The sequence below is a fragment of the Muntiacus reevesi genome, chromosome 22 (assembly GCF_963930625.1).
Source record: "Muntiacus reevesi chromosome 22, mMunRee1.1, whole genome shotgun sequence".
NCBI classification, from domain to species: domain Eukaryota; kingdom Metazoa; phylum Chordata; class Mammalia; order Artiodactyla; family Cervidae; genus Muntiacus; species Muntiacus reevesi.
The window spans coordinates 30177524-30202942 of record NC_089270.1 but is presented as its reverse complement, the minus strand read 5'-3'; the positions used below and the strand labels follow the sequence as shown (position 1 = coordinate 30202942).

General features: G+C 33.1%; 2 protein-coding genes across 3 annotated transcripts in view; one reads left to right on the top strand and one right to left on the bottom strand.

Moving 5' to 3' along the window:
• The window catches only part of LOC136152894 (sulfotransferase 1E1), a 113096-nt gene that overhangs the window by 72637 nt on the left and 15040 nt on the right, over window positions 1–25419 (bottom strand). The window lies entirely within an intron of this gene.
• CSN1S1 (casein alpha s1) lies at window positions 1605–24958 on the top strand. Its single transcript, XM_065914125.1, has 13 exons — window positions 1605–1625; window positions 12332–12394; window positions 13846–13878; window positions 14337–14357; window positions 14773–14811; window positions 15251–15274; window positions 15686–15709; window positions 18557–18589; window positions 19497–19550; window positions 22109–22150; window positions 23027–23053; window positions 23986–24009; window positions 24800–24958. The coding sequence occupies exons 1-13, from the start codon at window positions 1605–1607 to the stop codon at window positions 24956–24958; spliced, it is 564 nt and encodes a 187-aa protein (XP_065770197.1).

The window sequence follows — 25419 nt, the reverse complement described above, 5'->3', positions numbered from 1 at the left end:
CTATTTTGATTTCCTGTTTTGTCTTAAAAGTTAGTAATTCAGAAATAAATGTAAAGACTGAAACTAGAAAAAATAATGTATATAATAATTTGAAACTTAAAAAGAGGAAAGCCAGGATCAAAACTGGGTGTGAGGCTACTGATATTCCTTTTGAAGGTTTTGATGATTAGAATTTTCTCCTTGGATTTTGGAAAAAAATAACACTGCAGAAATATGAGTTTTTCAATGCATTACAACAAATTGCATTTATTATATCAACCTAGTGAATAAAAGGATATAAAACTATGATAACTATTTTACTTTCAGTGATAATAAATATAGAAAAAAGGAACTCCATACAGTAAAAATGTGATTCATTTGATTATCTAGAGGTTGAATACATCTCCATATCAAACCCATCATAACATTAAAAGGAAAATAACATTTGTGAAAATATGTCCACAAAATTAATGACTGGCAAGATAAATATGTTTATGATTGAATAAAATTTGCAAAAATATAAAAGCATTTCTCAAAAGACAAAAGATCTTTTGATCAAGATGCAACTTAATATTAAATAATATAATTTTTTGTTCATAATTTTATGAAATTAACAAAGATGTAAAACTCCCAAGTCAGATAATGAGTATTTGACATAAAGCTAATGGTCAAGCAAGTACTTTCAAACATTAATTATGTCTTTATAAATTGAAAATACCAGTTGTGAAAGGTATTTGGAAATCTGAATCAAAGATCAGAAATGTTTATACACTCTTTCATGAATTCCCAATTGCTCTTCACAACTATATGCAAAAGACATTGCTAGATGGTATGCAATAAAACCCATGTACATGTGTACATGTTACAGTCATATGTAAACGGCAGAAAACAAAACCAAACTCTGAAAATAAAAAAATTACTTTTAAATGGTGGCTAAATACATTGTCATGTATCTAAAATATGGAAAATTGTTGCTCATAGACACTGAAAAGAGCCCCAGGGAATAAAAAAAACCATATTCCATCAGGAAATATTGCAACCGAAGGAATATACATTTACCTCTTTTACATTTTGAATTTTAAAGAACAGGATCCATTGCTTAAAATTTCTTAATTATTACTAATCTATAAAAACGCCACTGGGAAAATGTGACAATGACATAACAAAAAGTAGAGGAACAAGTAGTTTATGAAATCAATATAATATACTTGTATGTGTGTAGATAAAAAATATACTACACATTTTTACCAGTGGCTTCTTATCTTTGGGTTGAAGGTTAATGAATTATCTTTTCTTTTTTTTTCTCTTATTGATTTCTAACAATTGTGTAAATATTCAGTCACTAAACCAAATCTATAACTCTTCTACAATAAGTAAAGCTTGTGACTCAAACCTTTTGCCTCATTTTACAAGTTAAATATCAGAAACTCTAAAATTGAATTTAATGTTTCAGTAATCTACTTGATTATACATTTAAATAATAAAACAAATAAACACGATAAAGCCACGTGTTTGAACTCTTATCAAGGACACAGAAAGTCTTTGGGGGTACATTTTAAAAATAAAGCACATGGACCTCCCTGGAAGTCCAGTGATTAGGACTCCAAGCTCCCAAGGCCGGGAACATGGGTTTGATCCCTGACCAGGTAACTAAAATCCCATGTGTTGCTCAGTGGGACCAAAAAAAGAGCCACAGTGGGTTAGGGTAGAGCCTCTGGAATAAAATGGCCTGGTTCAAAGTCCAGCTAACCGTTTATGTATTAGCCTGGAAAAGCTGTTTAACTACTGCAAGCCTTAGTTTCTTCATCTCTAAAATCTAAATAACAATAGTGTTTACTTTTGGAGGTTACCATGAGAAAAATCATATTAGTGAGAAAATCTTTTAAAGGTACTAACACAGTACCTGAATGTCTGGCTTGTTAAAAGTGCTTGATCAGGGACTTTCCTGTTGGTCCAGTGGCTAAGACTTTGTGCTCCTACTTGCAGGGGCCCTGGGTTCAATCCCTGGTCGGGGAACTGGCTCCCATATGTCACAAACTAAAGATCTCAAGTGTCACAAGTGAGACCTGGCACAGCCAAATAAATAAATTTTTTTTTAAAAAGTGCTTGATAAATGACAGCTTGCTCTTCTTTTGGAAGACTATGGCTGCATTTGAGCGTTGTCACTACAATAATCAGTACATTGAGGAGATGACCTTCCTTTTCTCCTCAGGTGACCGCTCAGAACAAGGGAGACGCTGGAGGCCAGGAACATAGCTGTGAATTGTTGGAGCAGAGAGAGCTCTATTAATACTTCCTTTAACCTTCTCGGAGGGCTTCCAGACAGAGGAAGAGGAAGGTCTCGGAGATACTTGAACTGAAACAATCCATGACCATCCTGATTTGAAAGAGCAAGAGGAAGCGATGACACGCAGGAAGAGCTGGGGTGGGGAGAGGTGGGGCAGAGTTGGAGAGCACCGTAGAACTTCACCTCACCACCTAAGGAGAGAGTGCCAGCCTTTCAGGCATCTGCCTTCCTCAAAGGAAAATTTCTAATTCTCAAAATCAAGTTCAAATTCTTCCTTGTACTGACAGTCTTCCATGTTCTGCTTGCTGCCTCCCTTTTCACCTGCGCCACTCATCACTTCCCTGGTGATTATGGTACACTTCAGACCAAGACCTCCCTCCCACCTCCACGTTTAACCCCCTTCCCTTTTTCCTCACTTTAGTTCATACACTTTTACTCATCTTTCAGGACCCCTTTCCTAATCTTTTCATGCTGAGATTAATACTTCCCTTTTTGCACCTTCAGTGTTCTTGTGTTCCTCAATAATTATAGTACCTGTCAATATATAAAATTTATTAATGTATAGGCTTGTCTCCCCAACAGAATTATTTTAGTTTTAATTTGATACCTCTACACCCTTGCCATTAGCTCTTCCCTCATCTGTAAATCTCCCTTTCACTTCTCAACTTTCCAAATCTTACCCAAATATTAATAATTGTTTCAAATTTCAAGCCACATCATTCCATCATATGTTGTCTGTCTTTTGGAATTTCACTGTCCTTTGCTTTTTATATCAGCCATTTAGGAATTAAATCTTGAAATTACTTCTACCTGTTAGCTTTACATGACTTTTCATGTGCCTCTATGAAATCTTCCCTACTATACTATATCCTTGGTCACTGTAAATTTTAATCAACAACCATGTTCAAAGAATCTCCAGCCTAAAGCATACCAGTTCCACAGTCCCTCAATAATCCTTTTCACTGTGTCTGTAGAAATTTAATCACATTGCCAGTAACTCCTTTCATTTCCTTTACTTCCTAGAAAGAGAGACATTTGAATTTGTATCTCCCAGATAAAATATCTGATTTTTTAACCTTCTCACAGGGGATAGGAGAAAGAAGGTGTCCCTTCTGTGTTGCCACCTGTATCTGGAGGTCAGAAGGACCCCCAGGAGGGGAAGGAATAGTCATTCTGTTTTTCTTTCCACTCCCTGTTCACTTTTTCTACTAGTTTTAGTCAAATGGCCTCCTTACCTTAAAATCTCTGTTATTCTAGAGTCTGACCTTTTCTTCATCTCACAGCTACCATTTACTGTCCTTCAGGGTTCCCTAAGACAATCCTGATCCTGCAGTTTGTTTTCTGTTCCATCTTGAAACTGCCATGATCCTAGAAAATTTCGGTGCCCACTCAAATGACCCAATCAAATTCCCAATGTCTTTCTCTCTCTGCTCTAACATTGACTTTTAGACACTTCAGCACTTCCATAAGAGTGCAAACATTTACCCACTATTAAAGATTAGTTAGTGAATGAAAAAGCATTGTTATTATTGATATTGCTATAGTTAGTGAAAGACAAAAGCATTAGAAGATTGTTGTTGGATCATATTGGATTTAGGGAATCACATGTCTGAAAGTCTGCAGCCTTCTGCAGAATTATTGTAAAGTTTGTCTTTAACAATGTGAGTCCTTTTTATTGTTTATGTGAGTTTTATTGTTTAAGTCCTTATTATTTATGTGAGTCCTTTAGTTCCTCTTACTCTAACACTACCCCTGATGGCTTAAATCAGTTCATCTTTTATGCATTTTAGGCTTTCTCCACTTGCTAGAATGTTGCATTCTTCATGGTTTATCTAAAGATACAACATCTTGCATATATTAAGCATCTTTGTTGAGTAAAAGAATGAGCAGCAAGATATATTAGAAAGAGCAGAGGTTTTGGTGTTGGAAGATCTGAGTCATCCTTGCCTGGTTATCAGATGCATGACCTTGTACAGAAATTAATATACTTAACTTACAGATGGTTTGGTTTCCTTATCTATAAAAGAAAGAATAATTTCTGCTTTCTCTTCACTGTACAATTCTTACAAAGAGTAAATGGATTCATAATTAAAAGAAGACTTTAAACAATGCAAAGAACTGTAAAAATTGATTAATAAATGCGTACATTCCATGCTGCAGAAGGATGGTTTATTATCCCATCTGATAGGATAAGATAGCTAGTTTTGATAGCTAGTTGTTACTGTTGTTCAGTTGCTAATTCATGTCTGACACTTTGTGACCTCATGAACTGCAGCACTTCAGGCTTCCCTGTCCTTCACTATCTCCTGGAGGTAGTAAGGCATGTTAAATACATTATATCATCATATTAACACTGCTAAACATGGACAACCAATGACTAGAGCTAGGAAGATTTATCAATCATGAGAACCATATTTTGTCAAGTCAGAAGAGATATTCATGAGAGGTAAAATCTCTTTACCACCAAAATACAGTCTTTCAGAAAGAACTCATTAGGTAGGATTTAGTCAACAGAGTTAAATTTTAGTCCATTTTTTCCCAGGTGTCTTAAGTATATGAACGCCTTGTTAGTGCAAAATGAATGAATTTTTGGCTGGAGGTAAAAGGAGAGTACAACATAGACAGATAAACTGTTACTAGAGGGATATCCTACTTACAGAATCTAGGGTTGGATAAGGAAATGCTTTATTTTAGACACTGTTATAAGGTGAACACTTTAATGGAAACACAACTCAGTATTTTTAATGTCATTATTACTCCTATACATTGTTACAATTTTCAAATTTTTGCATATTTCTCAATGGTATTTTGTGTACAAACTTTCATTATTGTGTAAGTTTAAAAGAGAGGACTATACCTTACATATTCAAATCTCTCAGTTCCTAGCTACTCAAAGAGTATCACATAGATTCCCAGCAGTGATATCACTTGAGAACTTGTTAAAAATGCAGAAAGAGAGGACATATCTCAGATCTACTAGATCTGAATCTGAATTTTAACATGATATCCTAGTGATTCATAAACACATTAAAGTTTAATGAGCACTGTCTTAGTTCACTATTTTGTGTAAATATCAAATTGTGTAAGATTTCATTAACAAAAAATCTCATCAATAAAAATAAAAACTTCTCCTTTCTATTCCCCTTTCATATTCCTTTCCAAGTTTTCTTCAATTGTGGTCACTATTAGAAACTTTGTCTTTACTCTTCTGTACATTTTTTGTGCATATATAAGTGTAAAAATATAATTCATAAATTCTCAAAAGTTAACAAGTCCCTGAAGTAGGAAAATAATTTGGGCACAAAATAACTAGATGGAATTCTTCAAAGATCATGCTCTAATAATGGATAATTTTAAATGAGTACCTATTTTATTTCAGGCACTCTTCTAAGTGTGTGACCTTTTTCCTCTCAATCACATAGGAAGTGGATGTTACTAAACAGATGGGACCGGTGAGACAAAATGAGTTTGCAAAATTACACTGCTGGTCATTGAAAGCCAGAAATTAAACTTACAAATTGACCTTGAAGCATTATCTTGCAACCACTACATTCTACCTCTTTACTTAAACTGTGTTCACTTAAGATTTCCAAAGACCAGTTGACAGAGTAGCAAGTTAAAAAGGACACTGTTTTAAATATAAATATAAAATTTAGCAGAGGTTCCACATTTCCAGTACTATCATATATTCACTATATAAAACTTCCTGAAAAGAACTCTGTTTTAGTTCTGGATACTAAAATTCTTTTTATACAATACCTTAGAGCTATTATTAGGAGAAGGCAATGGCACCCCACTCCAGTACTCTTGCCTGGAAAATCCCATGGACGGAGGAGCCTGGTAGGCTGCAGTCCATGAGGTCCCTAAGAGTCGGACACGACTGAGCGACTTCACTTTCACTTTTCACTTTCATGCATTGGAGAAGGAAATGGCAACCCACTCCAGTGTCCTTGCCTGGAGAATCCCAGGGACGGGGGAGCCTGGTGGGCTGCCATCTATGGGGTCGCACAGAGTCGGACACGACTGAAGTGACTTAGCAGCAGCAAGAACTATCATTAATAATCTTCTTGCGTATCTTTTCTTAGATTCCACATGGCATATGGATTTCTAGAGAAAAACAAAAATATCTTTCCCATTTCTCAGTAACTTTCCTTCTGGAAGGTTGACTGTTTGTTATATAATTAAGCAACACTTTCCTAGAAGACTAACCAGTCAGATGTTCCTGGGAGAATTTTGACAAACCAGTTTGAAACTTCAAATTCTGAATTATTCACTGTCTCAAACAAAGTCAGTCCTCCAAAGAGGTTCAAATCTGTACTAGAATATTTAGCAACAGTGTGCATAATCTTGCAGAGGAGAATGTGTCCCTTAGCTCATAGTTTTGTTTTTCAAAAATCTATGTTTATTGTTAATAATGTTTCTTTTTATTTTTTTGCTAATTTTTCTAATAAATTTAAATCCAATTTTTTTTTTCAATGTTGAAATTTGAAAGTCAAGAAAGCTTAGTTCTGCCTTACCTGATCTATTTCCAGTTTCATTTCTTTAGAGATTTTGTTGTATTTTCTAAACAAGTTGTGATATCACTAGAATATCTATACCTTTGAGCTCTTAAATTAGTTCAATTTATGTTTATTGTTTTGTTATAATTATTAAGAGTAGACCCTTTTACTATCACAAATGATCAATGTTAGATGACCAAATTTATGGTCACCCTATGTGTGACTCTGTTACATCAGGAAATTAATATTTTTCTTTATTCACAAGGCAAAGGCCCATTTGACTACAAATGATCTAAATATGTGTCTCAACTTTAAGCCTTGTTTAGTAGTTGGAAGCGAAGAATTTTAAGTGATAAAGCAAATTGAAAATATCAATATAAATTAAATAAATGTAGGCTATCATTTTGCATGATTTGGTATTATATAAATCTTCAATCCCTTCACAAATCACAAACTTGTTGTGGTGAAGGGCTTTGAGTAACTCAGTGAAGCTATGAGTCATGTCATACAGGGCTCCCCAAAATGGACAAGTCACAGTGAAGAGTTCTGACAAAATGTGATCCACTGGAGGAGGAAATGGCAAACCACTGTAGTATTCTTATCATGAGAATCCCATGAATAGTATGAAAAGGCAAAAAGATATGACACCAGAAGATGAGCTACCAAAGTCAGAAGGTGTGCAATATGCTACTAGGGAAGAGCAGAGGGCAGTTACTAATAGCTCCAGAAAGGACGAAGCAGGCAGGCCAAAGCAGAAATGACTGGTTGTGTCTGGTGATGAAAGTAAAGTCCAATGCTGCAAAGAACAGTATTGATTAAGAACTTAAAATGTTAGGTTCATGAATCAAGGTAAGTTGGATATGGTCAAGCAGGAGACAGCAAGAGCAAACATCAACATCTTAGAAATCAGTGAACTAAAATTGGACAGGAATGGGTGATTTAATTCAGATTATCATTATATCTACTACTGTGAGCAAGAATCCCTTAGAAGAAATCGAGTAGCCCTCATAGTCAATAAAAGTATCTGAAATGCAGTACTTGGATGCAATCTCAAAAACAGTAGTATGAACTCCATGTGTTTCCAAGGCAAACCATTCAGCATCACAGTAATCCAAGTCTGTGCCCCAACCACTAATGCTGATGATGTTTAAGATGACCTGTTCTACGAAGACCTACAAGACCTTCTAGAACTGACACCAAATATTTTCATCATAGGGGATTGGAATGCAAAAGTAGAAAGTCAAGAATTACTTGGAGTAACAGGAAATGTTGCTTTGGAGTTAAAAATGAAGCAAGTCAAAGGCTAACGGTTTTGTCAAGATAGCATGTTGGTCATGGCAAATACACTCTTCCACCAACACGAGAAGACTCTGGTACATGAACATCAGCAGATGATCAACACTGAAATTAGATAGATAATATTCTTTGCAGCCAAAGATGGAGAGGGTCTATATAGTCAGTAAAAAACAAGACCTGGAGCTGACTGTGGCTCAGATCTTGAGCTCCTTATTGCAAAATTCAGGCTTAAATTGAAGAAAATGGAGAAAACCAATGGACAATTCAACTATGACTTAAATCAAATCCCTTATGATTATACAGTAGAGGTGATGAATAGATTCAAAGGATTAGATCTGGTATACAGAGTGTTGGAAAAATCGTGGGTGGAGGTCTATTATATTGTACAGGAGGCAGTGACCAACCCTATTCCAAAGGGGCGAAAAAATCAAGAAGTTAAAGTGGTTGTCTGAGGAGGCTTTACAAATAGTTGAGAAAAGAAGAAAGCAAAATACAAAGGAGAAAGGGAAAGATACACCCAACTGAATGCAGAGTTCCAGAAAATAGCAAGAGAGGATAATAAGGCCTTCTTAAATGAACAATGCAAAGAAGTAGAGGAAAACAATAGAATAAGACTAGAGATATCTCCAAGAAAACTGCGGCAGTCAAGGGAATATTTCGCAAGGGAATATTTCACACTTCCCAAGATCCTCCAGCAGGGGATTTTCCCAACCCAGATGGGCATGATAAAGGAGAGAAGTAAAAAGGACTTAGCAGAAGCAGAAGAAATTAAGAAGAGGAGGCAAGAATACATAGAAGAACTGTATTTAAAAGGTCTTAATGACCCAGATAGCCACAGTTGTGGAGTCTCTCATCTACAGCTTAAAACTCAGTGTTCAAAAAACTAAGTTCATAGCATACTGCCCCATCACTTCATGGAAAATAGAGGCGGGGGGGAGGTGGAAGTAGTGTCAAATTTTATTTTCTTGGACTCAAAATCACCGCAGACAGTGATTATAGCCATGAAGTTAAATGACACTTGCTCCTTGAAAAGAAAGTTCTGACAAACCTAGACAGTGTATTAAAAAGCAACATCACTTTACTGATAAATGTCTTTATAGTCAAAGCTATGGTTTTCCCAGTAGCCATGTACAGATGTGAGAACTGGACTATGAAGAAGGATGAGTGTCAAAGGACAGATGTTTTCAAATTGTGGTGGACACACTCCTTTGCATGCGTGCTAAGTCATTTCAGTCATGTCCAACTCTTTGTGACCCAGTGGACTGTAGTCTGCCAGGTTCCCCTGTCCATGGGATTCTCCAGGCAAGAACAATGGACTAGGTGGCCATTTCCTCCACCAGGGGATCTTCCCAACCCAGATATCGAACCTGCATCTCTAATGTTTCCTGCATTGGCAGGCAGGTTCTTTACCACTAGTGCCTCCTGGAAAGTCCGGATACACTCCTGGGAGAAGACAAAAGTAGAGTATTACAATGCAGCAAGGATTTTTGTTCTCAGCTCCTTGAATAAATTAGAGTCAATAGAAAACACAAGTATCTTGTTGAAATTGATGTGAAACAGACAGTAAGGAAGAAAATACCTAAAGAAAACTTCAATATGGGAAATTATAGTCTTTTCTATCTTCAAAGTGGAGAGCCTGAACAGTTTTGAAATTTCTTTTAATACAAGATAATGTTCCTGTCATATAACTGTGAATACACTGTAAATATCGCTATAGATTTTTTAAGTATATAATATGGTTCCTTTCTTATAAACAAGGAGTTGCAATCAACAAGTTTCTAAAATCCCCACTTGTATATTTTATTTAGCACATAATATTTTTCTAAAATGTACAATACCAATTAATTCTAGGAGTACAATTAAGAACTGGAGAGATAGAATTTTTTTTTCTTTTACTTGTTTACTCTAAAAGATAGAAAATCAGAGTTATGGTTTATTTTTTGCAATATTTTAACTTTGTAATTCTTGAATAATTATTAATTTTAGTTAAGTAATCTGTAATGAGAATCTGCCTATCAATGCAGGAGACCTGAGTTTGATCCCTGGGTAGGGAAGACACCTTGCAGAAGGAAATGGCAACCCACTCCAATATTATTACTTGGGAAATGCCATGGACAGAGGAGATTGTCAGGCTGCAGTCCATGGGGTCACAAAGAATTGGACACGACTTAGTGACTAAACAACAATTTATACCGGAACGAATGAAATAGTTAGCACAACTAGAACACCCTAAACAAACAACAAATTGCTGGGTGGTATAATTAAAATGCCACCAAAGTTTATACAATAATTATATTTTCTTTTTGCAGTACAAAAAGGTCAGACCACATATAATGTAAATTATTCCACAAGGTAAATAATTAAAATAAATAATATGGATTAATTGAGTTTTAAGAGGTGAAATGAATAATGAATTCTTCTCATGGCCTTGTATGTTAATAGAAATTGAAAAATTTTGAAGACCCCATTTTGTCCCAAGAATTTCCTTTACAGGTATTGAATTTTTCAAAAGTTACAAAGGAAATTTTATTGATATAAATGCATGTTCTCATAATAACCATAAATCTAGGGTTTGTGGGTTTTTTGGGTTTTTTTGCATTTTAATTTAGAACAATGCCATTCCATTTCCTGTATAATTTGGTACCAGAGCATGAATCACTTCTTTGTTGTAAACTCTCCTTAGAATTTCTTGGGAGAGGAATTGAACAGAACATTGATTTCCTATGTGAGAGAATTCTTAGAATTTAAATAAACCTATTGGTTAAACTGAAACCACAAAATTAGCATTTTACTAATCACTAGGTTTAAATAGCTTAAAAGCTAAAGTCTGCCATCACCTTGATCATCAACCCAGCTTGCTGCTTCTTCCCAGTCTTGGGTTCAAGGTATTGTGTATACATATAACAAAATTTCTATGATTTTTCTCTGTTTCATCTTTCATTCTTCACTAATACGCTGTTGCAAATTTTCTATGTGATTGCAAGTATTGGTACGTTCCTATGATACACTGTTAGATTAAAAATACATTTGCAACTGTTGATACCATCTGTCTCAGAGCTATAGATAAAAAAATAATTTTTATAAAGACCAAATTTTCTGATAATTTTTAAAACTAAATTCTTATATACTGGAAATGTAAATACATAACTTCAGTATAGATTTATGGTAAAAATAATTTGAATCATTTTTTTCAAATTCTGTAAAAAGTTGTCATACAGAATAATTTATAATATTTTTGTTTTCATAGTGAAGGTCATTTCTGGTAGAATATTTCAAGGCCATTTTTATTCCATGTAATTAGGTTAATAAAATTAATTTTATAAAGGATACATCAGTGATAGACAATTAGATATAAATGACTGCTTTTATAAACATGATTTAATTTGGATACTTATAAGGATACAAATGGATGAAAACAGTAAACTCATTTGGGGCTTATAAATATGTCTTTTTTAACAAATGCAGGTAGATTCTGCAGTTTGCAAACTGAAGCAAGCTATATAAAATAATCTGTCATTAGTTCGCTGACTAAGGTATAAACAAATTTCACGTATAATCTAATTTTTCCTTATTTATCTGAAACTCATTTTTCCAGCACATATAAATGTATGTATTTTGGGGTCTTGCAATTTAATGGAACTCTAGGAGTCAAACGTGATATGTTTGACTTATGAATTTGTTCAATCATCTTCATAGAGTCATGTCATGGATATATCAACATAGCAAAATTAAGTAATAGCTTGATCCTTTTAAAAATTTAATGAAGGTTAATAGTTTCTACATAATGCACAAACAATGCTTTTCATGAAGACTCTGAAAGAGCAGGGTAAAAAATAAAGACATTTTCAAAAAATTACAGAAAAAATTAAATGTAACTTACCAGTGGGTTTTAGTTTATCAATTTTAGCAATGATCTAAGAGGAAATTTCTTTTTAATTTTTATAGTAGTATTTTAAAATTTGTAATATTTAAATACTGATGCTTCTCTATTCCTCTGATAAAACCCTATTATTACTTTCAGGATCAAATGCTTTACTCTAAAGTGTAGTAAGATATTGGTATTTCTTATCTCACATAAGCACTAAGCAAGATAATTTCAATGGTAAATATTTATATTTAAGAGCAAAATTAAAAACTAAATGAATAAAAATATTACTTTCAAGTGAAAAAACTTTTATCATAATATACTCCTTTGTTGGAAAAATCAAGAATTTTTTTTTCATGAATCAAATTTTATTATAAGACCTAACTATTTTGTTTTCTTACACAGATCTTGACAACCATGAAACTTCTCATCCTTACCTGTCTTGCGGCTGTTGCTCTTGCCAGGCCTGTGAGTACAGTAGAGAGTTTAGAAGATTCTAGATTATTGTTTGAAGTTATCTCAAATGCAATTTGGTGCAAGTCTCATCAAGTGCAAGATATTATAGTAGTAAAGAAGTTGATGGTCTCTAATTAGCTATTAAAGTGTTGATATGAAAGCTATGGTAATCCTTCACATTTTGATCATTATTATTTAGTTCATTCAAAGACTTAACTCCAAATAAAATCTCTAACTTGAAATATAAACACCTCACAATAAAAAATTAAAAAAAAAAAAAGAAGGTAATTAATAATACAATAAAGAGCATCAAAGAAGGTAATTAGTCTCCTTGCCTGGGTCCATTATAGGCTTAACATATTTGTAAACATACATATGTCCAATATTGTATTACCAAATGCGCTATTAAGCTCTATATTCCAATGTATCCACTTTTGGAACCTAAATCAAACTCTCATTTGGGATGGCTCATGCCAACCGATATTTCTCAAGGTACAGAAAGTTGGGCTCATTCAGCTGATTCAAAGATCTAATAATTTGGTCCTTGTAGGGAGAAAAACTAGATAATGTAAAGTAACTTAAGTTTCTTCTCAAAAAACAAATTCAGTTACTAACGTGAAACAAGAAGTTATTCTGTTCCTTTGTGACCTCTAGATAATGATAAATAAATAAAGAGGAATCAACTGACAAGAAAAGCGATTCAAATAAAATCATAGTCATTGATATCTGGACACTCAAACTATCAAATATAGATGCAAAAGTTTCTGAAATGCTGAGATATTCTATTGTTAAACTCTTATTTCCTAAATTTTGAATAATGAAGGATCACTAATAATCCAGCTTCTTAACCAATAGAGTTCTTTCTGTGCTAAACCCTAAGCATCGAAAGAAGGAAATAGCTGACAATAAGTTACAAAAAAAGGATCTGAGTTCTTCAGAAATGTATCATCGGAGTAGCCCATATCTTGTCCTTTTATCAATGAAACAGATATAGATTCCCCAGCAAACAGATTCCTTAATCCTTTTCCAAAGAGAACATCATTTTTTAATGCTAACATTTAACAAACATAAATCTTGTTCCAACAGTTAAAATTGGTTGAGTTAAAACAAACAGTTAAAACTAACAGTTAAAAACAGTTAAGATTGAGATAAACTTCTATATAATTTAATTTATGATAAAAAATAAAATCCAAACAATATTTCAGATTATTTTTGTCTTGTTACATAATTTTCTCCACCATATTCTAAAAACAGAAGATAATTTATTTTTCTTTGACTTTTGCCAATAAAATCTATTTTTTTCCCTCCCAGGGGAACTTGGTGTCAAATTTGGCTGTTAAAATACAAACTTCTTAAGCAGCAGTATTAAATGTATAGTATTCCATGTGCCTTGTGATATTATTATTATTGCATTATGAGTGCTTTTGGTTTTACAATTCTTGCATTTTTTTTTTTTTTAACAGAAACATCCTATCGGGCACCAAGGACTCCCTCAAGTGAGTGCTCTACACTATGTTCTAAGAACTCACTGTAATTGTGTAGCTTAAGTGATGATAAACTGCTAATATATAGATTGCAGTCCCATTCCTCCCTTCTCTAGAAAACAGCCAGTTTCACATTCGCTGAGGTGTGATATCTTCAACTATTGAGTTGAATATTGATCTGCTCTCACAAACCTTTTTAGAGAAGAGGGCATTTGGACTTACGTACTTAGGATTAATAAAAATGTTATTATTCAAGAGCTGTAGTTAATTAAGCAGAATATGTGTATGTGGTCTATTTTAATGGATTATTGATTCTTTCTATCTCTTTTCCTTGCACTCAAACATATGATTTACAACTTGATCTCAGTTCACACACTGAGTATTAAATTAGATACTCTACCACACACTTCTACAAGAGTCGTTAATCTTCCACCCTATCCACTGCTTAATTCACTTTTTAATCTTTTTAGAATGGACCAGATAGCAGAGAGGTAAGGTTCTTTCTTTACCCCAACTAATTTCTCTTTCAGTTAGCTATGATAAATACTGAATGTCTTCTTCATTTCAATTTTCATTTGTATACATTCATTTCAATTGTATCCAGGTACTCAGATAGTTGATTACTCTCTCAATTTTCTGTTTTCATTGCATTCCTATTTAATGCCTCCTTTGGCATTTCATAAGTATGAAGTGACTAAACCTATAAGCCTGGTGAAGAAGGAACCAAATATGGTGTCTCCTTCAGATTTTAAAATAAGATCATAAAACTGAAACTAATTATCTCTTATTTTACCTAAGAAATATTTTGGTTTACCTAAATAAATGGAGAACTTGTGTTCAAATGGAAAAACATTCTCTTTTTTTGACTGTTTTTCACTTTTACAATTCACAATTTAATTCTTACAGGAAGTCCTCAATGAAAATTTACTCAGGCTTTTTGTGGTGGTAAGTGTTATCCACTTCTTAAAGGACAAATGTATTTTTCTGGAAAAATCAACTTAATTTTTCTTTATAAATTTTTTTCACTTGGTCAGATTTTTTCTTCATTTGCTCACCCAAGCAACCACAAAGAATATTGAAATTATATATGCAAATATTAAAAAGCTACTTTAAATATTAATCTGTACCTATACATTTGGCTCTTTGTAAAACACTTATGCTGTCTTGTGCATAATCTATGTAAATTTTACAATTTCCATTCTCATTATGATGGAATGTTCTATCTCTACAATATCCTGGATGTATTGTGTCTTCTGTAATTTCATAACTGAATTGTCAAATAGAACACAAATAGAAATTTTACTTCAAGACCACTATTTAAAAGATTTGATAGGCAACCCAACTTGGTCTGAATGATTTTTAACATAATCTTTTTTCCTTGTAGCCTTTTCCAGAAGTGTTTGGAAAGGTAAGAAACTCTGAACAGAATATACTACAGAACTAACAAAGCATTTTATTCTGTGTTATTTATGGTGTTATTCCAATTCTTTATTGCCTTTTTATGGAAATAGACACTAGATTATTGAACCAGACAGAGAGATCAAGATAATTCAGAATTATGACTTAAACAAGATGAAAGATAATAATAGTCAAATTTACTGGAACAAAGTTTTTCAACATTTTTAAGTGCACAGTAATGTACTGACAGCTTAAATAAAGAAAACTTAGCAAGGAGATAATGCAAGAAATGATACAGCACGAAATATTAGTGCATTCACAAAAAGCATATTTATTTTTTAATTTGCAGCAGCACAATGTAAGATACATTTCTTACAGATATCCATTCATTCATGTTTCTTTCTTCTTTTCTGTCTTTAAGGAGAGCATCAGTGAACTGAGCAAGGTAAGGAACATAAATGATAGAAATAAATTACTCTAAAGTTATCTCAAGATCATATTTTGCAACCTACAATTTATTGGTTTTGACAAAGAGAATTTTTGAGGGAAAAACAGTGTGATGAACTCAAGGTAATGAAAATATGAAAATTTTCTTAAGGTGGTGTGTCAAAAATGCTTTGTGCAGTAGGAATAACATTTTAGAAAAAAAAATTTCCTGCAACATTTATAGTTTTCTTGAACTTTCAAAAGGATTGATGAGATCTACTGAGAATTCTAAACATTTATTTTATTGATTTAACTTTGCAACTGTGAGGAGACAAGGCATTAGTATAGATGAATGAATGGATGAAAGAATGAATTAGTGCAATTATGTACTGACAGACTATTTTCACTTATCACCAAAACAGAAAGAATGTTTTATTGAGTACTACATAAAGCAATATATCTGCTCCAAAAATGTTTTACATAGACACAATTGATTTTTCACTTTCTTCAAACACAATTTTTTGATCAAGGTTGTTTTTCAAAGTTTTAATAGCTTTGTTATTAAAAAAAAAATACAGATATTTAAAACTTTGCATCTTCTTAATTATTCTTCATACCTGACTGGGCATCTTTTCTTGGCAGGATACCGAGAGTGAATCAACTGAAGTAAGATTCTTTATTTTAAAACTATTAAGTATAATATAAGGGAAAGAAAGAAGTAAAAAATATCCTAATCAAATACACTTTAAATATTCTAATCAAAATGAATAAACAATTTTCTAAGGCCAAAACTAAAACAGATATCTCTAATTTAAAGAAAAAAAGATGCAACATGTATGTTGAGCAAAATTGGCTGGATAACTAAACCAACATAGTATTTTGAGCTTAAATTCTATGTATCATCTCACTGTTCTCAATACTGCTATGGCCATGGAAACTGAACACAACATACTACGTGGAGAAAATTCATTTTGCTTAAATATACATCATTGAACCAATGCTTTGTGCACTTTTATTTATCACATAATCTTTAATCCAATGCTCTGGTTTGTCATCCAAAGGCCAAGTTAAAGAAAAAAAGAAGTTAGGCTAGTTAAAGGAAAATGTAGGATATTTACACTGATTTATAAAAACATACAAAAATCTACAGTACTTTTTATTGAACTCTGAAATGCAGATTAAAGAGGCAAACTCTTCAGTTAGCCTGGTAGGTAGGCTTTTTTTTTTTTATTTTCCTTACCACTTCACTATTGACACCCATTTCTATTTCCTTTGGCATCCATTTTATTTGGTAATTATCATTTTACATTGGAATGTTTGTCATGAAAAATAAAGTTAATTCTCTTTTCTTTTCTAAGGATCATGCCATGGAAGACACTAAGGTAAGATCTTTATTTTAATAAACTCTACACTTATATATCATAAATAGGATATGCTCTATACTTTAAGAAAGCTATCCACTCCAATTGTGCAATTGAACTCCTCAAGCAGGGCTATCATACCCAAGAATGTACAATGTTGTGCCAGATAAAGTTAGGAGAGGAAATTTGACATTTACATTTACATGATCAGGAGAAACTTTGCTTCTTTATTAAAATCAAGAGTAAAAAGCAAAATGTGCATGATTGTTTAAAAATGAAACATCTGACTCAAAAAATTAAAACCCTGCTTTTGTCATCCCAGGGTAAGAGTTCACTCTCGTGTGTTGAGCGTGGTCTTTGGGCAGAAAGAATCTATTGCAGCAATTATGTAGGATCAATGGGCTATGCTGTTGCTCAGTCGCTCAGTCATGCCCAACTTTGTGACCCCATGGACTGGAGCATGCCAGGCTAACCTGTCCTTCACCATCTCCCAGAGCTTGCTCAAACTCATGTCCATTCAGTCAGTGATGCTATCCAACCATCTCATCCTCTGACATCCCCTTCTTCTCCTGCCCTCTATCTTTCCCAGCACCAGGGTCTTTTCTAAAGAGTCGGATCTTTGCATCAGGTGGCCAAGGTATTGGAACTTCAGCTTTAGCATCAGTTCTTCCAATGAATATTCAGGATTGACCTCATTTAGTGATTCCTCCACTCTTCTCCAGTAGCATATTGGACGCCTACTGACCTGGGGAGTTCATCTTTCAGTGTCATATTTTTAACCTTTTCATTTTGTTCATGGGGTTCCCAAGGCAAGAATGCTGAAGTGGTTTTCCATTCCCTTCTCCATAGCATGGGCTATGCTGCCTAATCTCAAAACATGGACAAAATTAGCCCACAATACTTTTCATTCAACTCTCCCAAGAGATGAATATTTTGCTGCATATTAGAATCAATATCTTAGTATGTATTTGGGAACAGAAATCATGTCCATATGTAAATATAAACATCTATGACTTAGGAAAAAAACTAAATGTTTCATAGAGTAAGACTTTTAAAAGCTCATGTAATTTTAGTTCCATTCTGAAATTGATTGTTCTATTTTAATATTTCCAATTTATTTACATCAAAATTGCCCCAAGTGTATGTGAGTATATTAACTAACTCAACCCAGGGTTTCAGGTAGCCCAGCTCAGTAGGATTCTTCATTCCAGGTTTCATTTTTATCACAAAACTTCATATGCATTTGCATTCTACTCAAGAAAGTATCTGTGTTTTAACATTAATAAAAGGTTTTAAGTTACAAAGTAAGTTATTATATTCTCCTCTCCAACATATTTTAAATAAAATTGACAATTTAAAAAAAAGTACATTTTATTGGCCCTGAATATTTTTATACCCATTGTTTTCACTAAAAACTAGTTAGCAACCCAATATGAAAGTGTGGAATAGTTTCTTTCTAATTCTATAAGTCTCAGAGGCCGTAACAATGATTTTCTTTATTTTAGCAAGTGGAATCTGGAAGCAGTTCATCAAGCGAGGTATATCATTTTTATGTTAATTTTCAGTATCCCAATTAGACAATGTTTATGAAAGTTTGTTGAACCATAAAGTTTACATGTCCCATAAGGTTTCATTGTACAAGGCACTATGTATGCAGCTCTATCCTAACTTTTAACACACAAGGCTACCAACCCAAAAAATGTAAGAAAACAATTATTTGTCAGAGATAAAATGACAGATTTCTTTCTGGGCAAATAATCATATCTGGATATCTGTGGTGTCCAAACATTATTTTTCTAATTTTTTTTCCTTCCCAGATTTTGGTAGAACTAAATCTTGTCACTGAAAATTACAATAATGGCTATGCTTCTAAACTGTGAAATATAAACATGATACATCCTTTGTGGAACTCAGTCAATTCTATGTTAAAGAGACTGGAATTCTTTGCTATTTGTTAACCTAGAGGAGAAAAAGAGAAGGCAAACAAGGTGATGAAGTCCTTAAACTTTGGAAGCAGAATTTCATCCAATTTACAGATTAAACCCAGCTCCATTATGTGGAGTTTCTGTGAATTCAGTTAAAAGTGAATACTTCACAATCACCTCCAACATGCTGAATAACTTCCCTGGTGAAAGCAGTGAGAAGAGAAAAGAGAACCTTGAATATCACATGTGCTTTGAGTGTTCATCTTAGCTAAATTACCCAGGAATTTGTGGCTAAAATCAGTTTACCACAGATAAGCTATGATGTGTCTGGTTAATTAGCATTTTTTTAATCTTGAATGTAAATTAATGTCATAAAACTAACAATACATGTTTTTTATTTTTTAAGGAAATTGTTTCCAATATTGCTGAGGTGAGATGTATTTACTAAATTTAAAATATATTAACATCATCCAGGATATCTTAAAATTTAATTAAACTTTTTATTTTTTGAATTTTTTAGCAGAAACAGGTTCAAAAGGAAGATGTGCCCTCTGAGCGTTACCTGGGTTATCTGGTAAAATTTTATTAAAAGTTAATCAAAAACCAATGTATCAGGGAATGAGTAAGAATGTTGTATTGATAAACTATCTCTCCTTTTCAATATCTGCTAAACTTAAAACAAAGTAAGCAGTCTAACAGATTCTAGCAGTGTACTGATCCCTTCTGAAAATAAAACTGACAACTTTTTTAATCCCAGATATTTAATTCATATTCTCATTTAAATATTTGTGTATTGTAGTCTGCTTTCAGATCTGATTAGCACAGTATTGAAATGGCATGCTATAGATTTGACTAGACTTGAGTTCAGTTCAGTTCAGTCCCTCAGTCATGTCCAACTCCTTGTGACCCCCTGGACCACAACACACCAGGACTCCCTGTCCATGACCAATACCCAAAGCTTGCTCAAGCTCATGTCCATTCAGTGATGCCATCCAACCATCTCATCCTATGTCGTCCTCTTCTCCTCTCCTGCCTTCAATCTTCCCCAGCATCAGGGTCTTTTCCAATGCATCAGTTCTTCACGTCAGGTGGCCAAAGTATTGGAGCTTCAGCAAAAGTCTTTCCAGTGAATATTCAAGACTGATTTCTTTTAGAATTGACTGAATAGTTATTTATATCTGACTGCATTATAATAAATTTTAAGTTAAAAATAAGATAACAAAGTAGCTTTTATATTGTTTTTTTAAAAAAAAGAGTCATTGGATTAACCCAAATTCTCTGTGGCAGAAACAACACTAAAGTAAGATTATTAGCTCCTCATTCTTTACTCCCGGGAAAGGGATACCATGAAGGATGGTATCCATGAAATTGACAATATTTTTTCTTTTTGAATAGGAACAGCTTCTCAAACTGCAAAAATACAACCTACCCCAGCTGGTAATATTTTATTATCATAATACATAATTAGATCTACAGAATTAAAATAATTAAATGAAATTTACTTTGACTAAATTCTACATCAAATCATCTTAGAGCCTCCCAAATGATTCATTATATTCTGGAATTTGTTCTGTATTTATTTTCCCAAATTCAGTTCTGGGTGGTGATTCCATATATATGCCTCCTTGTGAAAGCACAGATTATTGCCAAATAGATTTTCCATTTAAGAAAACAATGTAGACTCTATAGAAGTAATCAGGGATCCCCCATACATTCAAATTGCTTTTGTCAAAATTCTCTGAGAAAGAATTGGCAAGTTGATTGATCTCATGGTCTCTAGATCCATTTCCTTATGTGTGAAATGGAAATACAGTTATTTTCACTTCCTGATGTTGTTTTGAATATTGAATGAGCAATCTCCTACTCAATTATCCCTGAGGCTAGCTTGTGACAAGTCCAATAAAATGTTCAAAAAAATTTTCCTTCCCCTAGTCCCTAGACTACAAAATTTGCTATGTTTATCAGACCTCTGACAATATTATGAAGGTTTTGTTTTTTGTTTTAATCAAGATGTGCATTTGAACTATGAAGTCATAAACTATCTGCTGATAGTGTGGATACATCTAAAAAGTATCTATTAGCACAATCCAGCTTCACTATTTAGTAGTATCAATCCTTTTGAGTATCATAGCTTTTCACTTGGGAGGTCATAAAATTTTCATTTAGTTATGCCAAAAAAGCTTCATTAATTAGGACTTTAGGGAAAAGGACTTGTCTTAATTTAGCAAAATTACATTTTCACATTTTTATTCTGTTACACTTGTAGGAAGGAGGAAGTCAATAATGAATTTAATTTGGATCTCAGTGTCATTCTTGCTTCAGTTTCCAAGTAGCTTATGTTGCTTTGGGCTTAGAATCTAAATAAATTTAGATATATCAGTACCACAATCAAACTTATTACTAATCTAAGAAATTACACGAATAATATATTTTAGCACCTTAGTTATGATATGATTAGGCTGTAACCTCCACAAGAGTTAGAACTATATGGTCCTGCTCATAGTATTCATTATTATTTATCTCAGAGATGGTCCCTAGCATTTAGCATAGACCCACAGTGAATAGAGGTACTTAGCAAATGTCTGTGATTCACACATGAGTAAAATCAATGTACTGAAATAAAGTGATCTCTCTTTCTGAGGAAGCTATTCATGACCATAGAAGATTATTTATTAAATCTAGAATATTTTAGTATTTTCTTCACGTGTTGTTTTTATAATGTGTGTTCCTCTTTCTTTTTTTAACAGAAATAAATATAATCCAAGGGAGAAATTTTTCTACTACCCATATTTGATAAAAGTTTTATTTAAAATGTATAAAAGATAAAATGTAAACAAGTGATTAATAGTCAGGAACAGAAAATACGTAGTCCTAGGGAATTGCTAGATTATTTTCCCCCAGATATGAAACATAGATTCTTTGTCCTTCCAAACTATAGTAAATATAACACTGAGTTGAATATTTTTTCTAAAGTTAGAAAATTAAAGATTTATTTCTAATTTTCAAGATTTTGACCGAGTATACAGTTTATCCTAATCTTCACAGATGGTAATATATTCTTGGTAATTGTAAAATGAATGTGTTATATCAGAAGATATCTAAGTAACTTAGAATATATTTCTTTCTATTTAGGAACTACTTCACAGTATGAAAGAGGGAATCCATGCCCAACAGGTAATATTTTGCTTAATGAATTACATAATGATAATATGTTGCAAAGTTTAAATATGCTTGCTTTTAAATAACTTCACAATTTTGAAGAGACTTCTTTCTTCTCAGGTGGTTGTTTTTCACTCCCAACTTTCTGAAACAATTTGCAGTAATCAATCTGAGGAAAAACTATTTGCCATTCTTCTTTGGAATGGGGGCTGCTCTGTTCTGTCGGTCTCACCTGACAGCAACACCTTTGTAATTCTCAACACTATGAAATGTTAATTTCTCTTTTAAGGTATTCCTAAATTTTATATCTTTATGTCCATGATTTGATTCTTAAATTCAACTTAGATTTAGGAAATTCAAGCTCATAATTATGCTATTTCAAGCAAGCCACTTGGAGATTTATTAATACTGATTGAAACCTTTAGAAGAAACTGGAGAGATATTAAATGCCTCTGTCAAAAAACCTTTCTGATCCTCTGTTTTCTCTTCCATCTGTACAGTGTATTTATCTATAATATATAATAGAAACTGATTCTTCTTCTGCCCTGCATCCCATTGATTCAGTAGTGCTCCTGGGGCTTTTGATTTCATTTTTAAGTTGACAACCAGATACTGTGAAATATGTGCTGCTATTACAATTCTGATTCCTATCAAAAGCTATGCCAATTTCAATCACTTCTTCCAATTAGTGAATCTTATGAGGATTGTTGAGTATGTTTCATATGTGTTAGAAGAAATAGTATCTAGATAATGCAATTGGCAAAATTATTAGTGTGAATTCCCAGATCTCTAACATGAAAAGCATTTCAAAAAGTTTGCTTCTTACATTTTTTGGTTTTATTCAGCCTTAAAAGATCACCCTGACTCTTTTTTTTTTTTTTTTTTTTTCAGAAAAAGCCTATGAAAGGAGTGAGTCAGGTAAGAGTGTGTCTGTGTGTGTGTTTTAATACAACCCCAAACTATCTATTGGTAGCCGCTGTTTTTTAGAAATTATTTTACTAGTTGCATCAAGAAGTAGTGCTCTGCTAGTATTTCTTAGTTGTTGACTGGTGTTGGACTCTAACATTGCTGGTTGTAGCATTGCTATGAAAGATCAGATCTAAGATGCCCAAGGAAGTGAAAGAACAATGGCCATCCCTGGGTGAAGACAGCTTCCGGTCAACTTTTAAGTTAGAGCAACCTCAACCAACTATTCAAGTTGTTCACATTTGACTTTTTATTAATCTATAGTACTGTCAGGTCTTCTTAAGTTTTCAGTCTTAGATCTAATCTTATGACCTTGAGCAAGCTGTGTTCTCTCTGAGCCTTGCTCTTTTATTTGGAAAATTAATATGAATCCAGCAATTTATTTTCTTTCCAAACTCACATATCTTGAGTTTTGCAGTGTTCTGTTGTGTCTTCACTTTTAAAGGTGGTAACTGCATTCAATTCAGTTTTTTTGGGCCTTTGATGGTTGAGCTTATATATAGTATGCTAATTAAAAAATTAAACCATACAAAGAAAGCCATGGAATTTTATAAATATGAATCTGATAAGGGATTAAACAAGATTCAAAACATAGTAGTCATCAATCGATTTTATGATAATTATTCTTTAATGTGAATCATATTTTTCTCTCAAATTCTTCTAAAATTCTCTCTTCACTCATGGACCAAAGTAAGAGAAAAGACAATTACGTACTTCATTGAATTCTAAAGAGTACACCATCCTTACCTTTCCATGTAATTTAAAAAAAATGAGGGTGATCATTCTAATCTTAATAAGAGCATTTGGTAGTGATACTTTAGTCTATTATGACATTTAACTGGGTTTGAATCACAAAACTATTTTTTCTCTCTCTCTCCCTTAAGGAACTGGCCTACTTCTACCCTCAGGTGAATTTATTTTATTTTTATATTAATACTAATAAGAAAAAATATCAGATATCATACTTATTATAATCATTAGGATAAGCAACCACAGCAAAACTTGAAATGCTTTCTTTGGCTTTTCTAATTCCATCAAAAAACATATATTTTCCACCTGAATATATAAAGAATTATACTAATACACAGAAACAAATAAAAGGCCATGATAGATTAGCAGAGGTACCTATTCCAAAATTTCAGAAAAGAAATAATGCTTTTGCACCAAAACCTTATGGTTATGAAGGGGTACTGGGCTAGGAATTAGAGAATTCTTTTCTCTTTATTCTTGGCATTTCTGAAAACCCTGTATTATTCTGGGATGAGGACCTTCCCTTTTTTTGAGCTGTCTTCATGGAAAACTAAACTATAGAACAGAAAGGCAAAAATGACCTTCTCTAGCCCAAATGCCCATGAGTTTATAAATTATATAATAATTAAATTCATACTACCACTTTCCTCTGGACTTTGGTAACTGGACCTGTGTTGGTAATGCAGGTTCTTGGAGTTCGATACTGACTATTGATCTTAAAGAAGTGATTTATTCATTATCCCTCAGGTACCCTAAGAAAAGCCCTTTCCAAAATTTCCTTACTGTGATTTACCATAGGGAAGAGTTTGATTTCTCTGCTTTCCTCACAGAGTAAACATCTCTTGTGATGCAAATAGCCATGTCTGAAATGAATGCAATGATTCATTTTCAGAGATTCAGAACTGATTTCTCATACACTGTTGCTTTTTCAATGGTCTTTCTCTCTAGCTTTTCAGACAGTTCTACCAGCTGGATGCCTATCCTTCTGGTGCCTGGTATTACCTTCCACTAGGCATACAATACACCGATGCCCCATCATTCTCTGACATCCCTAACCCCATTGGCTCCGAGAACAGTGGAAAGGCTACTATGCCACTGTGGTGGTAAGTTCATTTAAATGACTGCATATTGTTGTCTTATCAAAGGAATAAAAGAAAACATAGCATAAAAATAGATTTAGAATAAACATTGACATACAAATGCTTAGTGTCCTATACTAGAATTTTCTGAAATGGAAAATTGGTGAGAACTTTCTTATATATGGCTAATGTTAATACATTACTCAGGAACATGTGGAACAGTGCTATCTATTTGGTAAGTGATATTCATTCTGATGAAATTAGGAGGAAAATTTTCTCTCCAAAGTAAAATTTCAACTTTATCCTCCTCACACTTTTGCTAATCTTTTAATACCTTTCTTTTGATTATACCCATGATATACATTAGAATGCAGTGTGGGGGATAAAGCACAGATTTTGGCATTCCTAAATTCCTAACTTGAAATCTTGATTTTTTTTTTTTTTTTGCTTATTTGAGATAATATAATGATGCTTGTTTTTATAACCTTG

Bases quoted from the DNA above. Each gene is read 5' to 3' on its own strand.
- CSN1S1 (XM_065914125.1), top strand. From the start codon at position 1,605: ATGGGTTTGATCCCTGACCAG. The intron at 19,551-22,108 runs GTAAAATTTTAT...CTTTCTATTTAG, and splicing joins AGCGTTACCTGGGTTATCTG to GAACTACTTCACAGTATGAA. The intron at 24,010-24,799 runs GTGAATTTATTT...CTTTCTCTCTAG, and splicing joins TGGCCTACTTCTACCCTCAG to CTTTTCAGACAGTTCTACCA.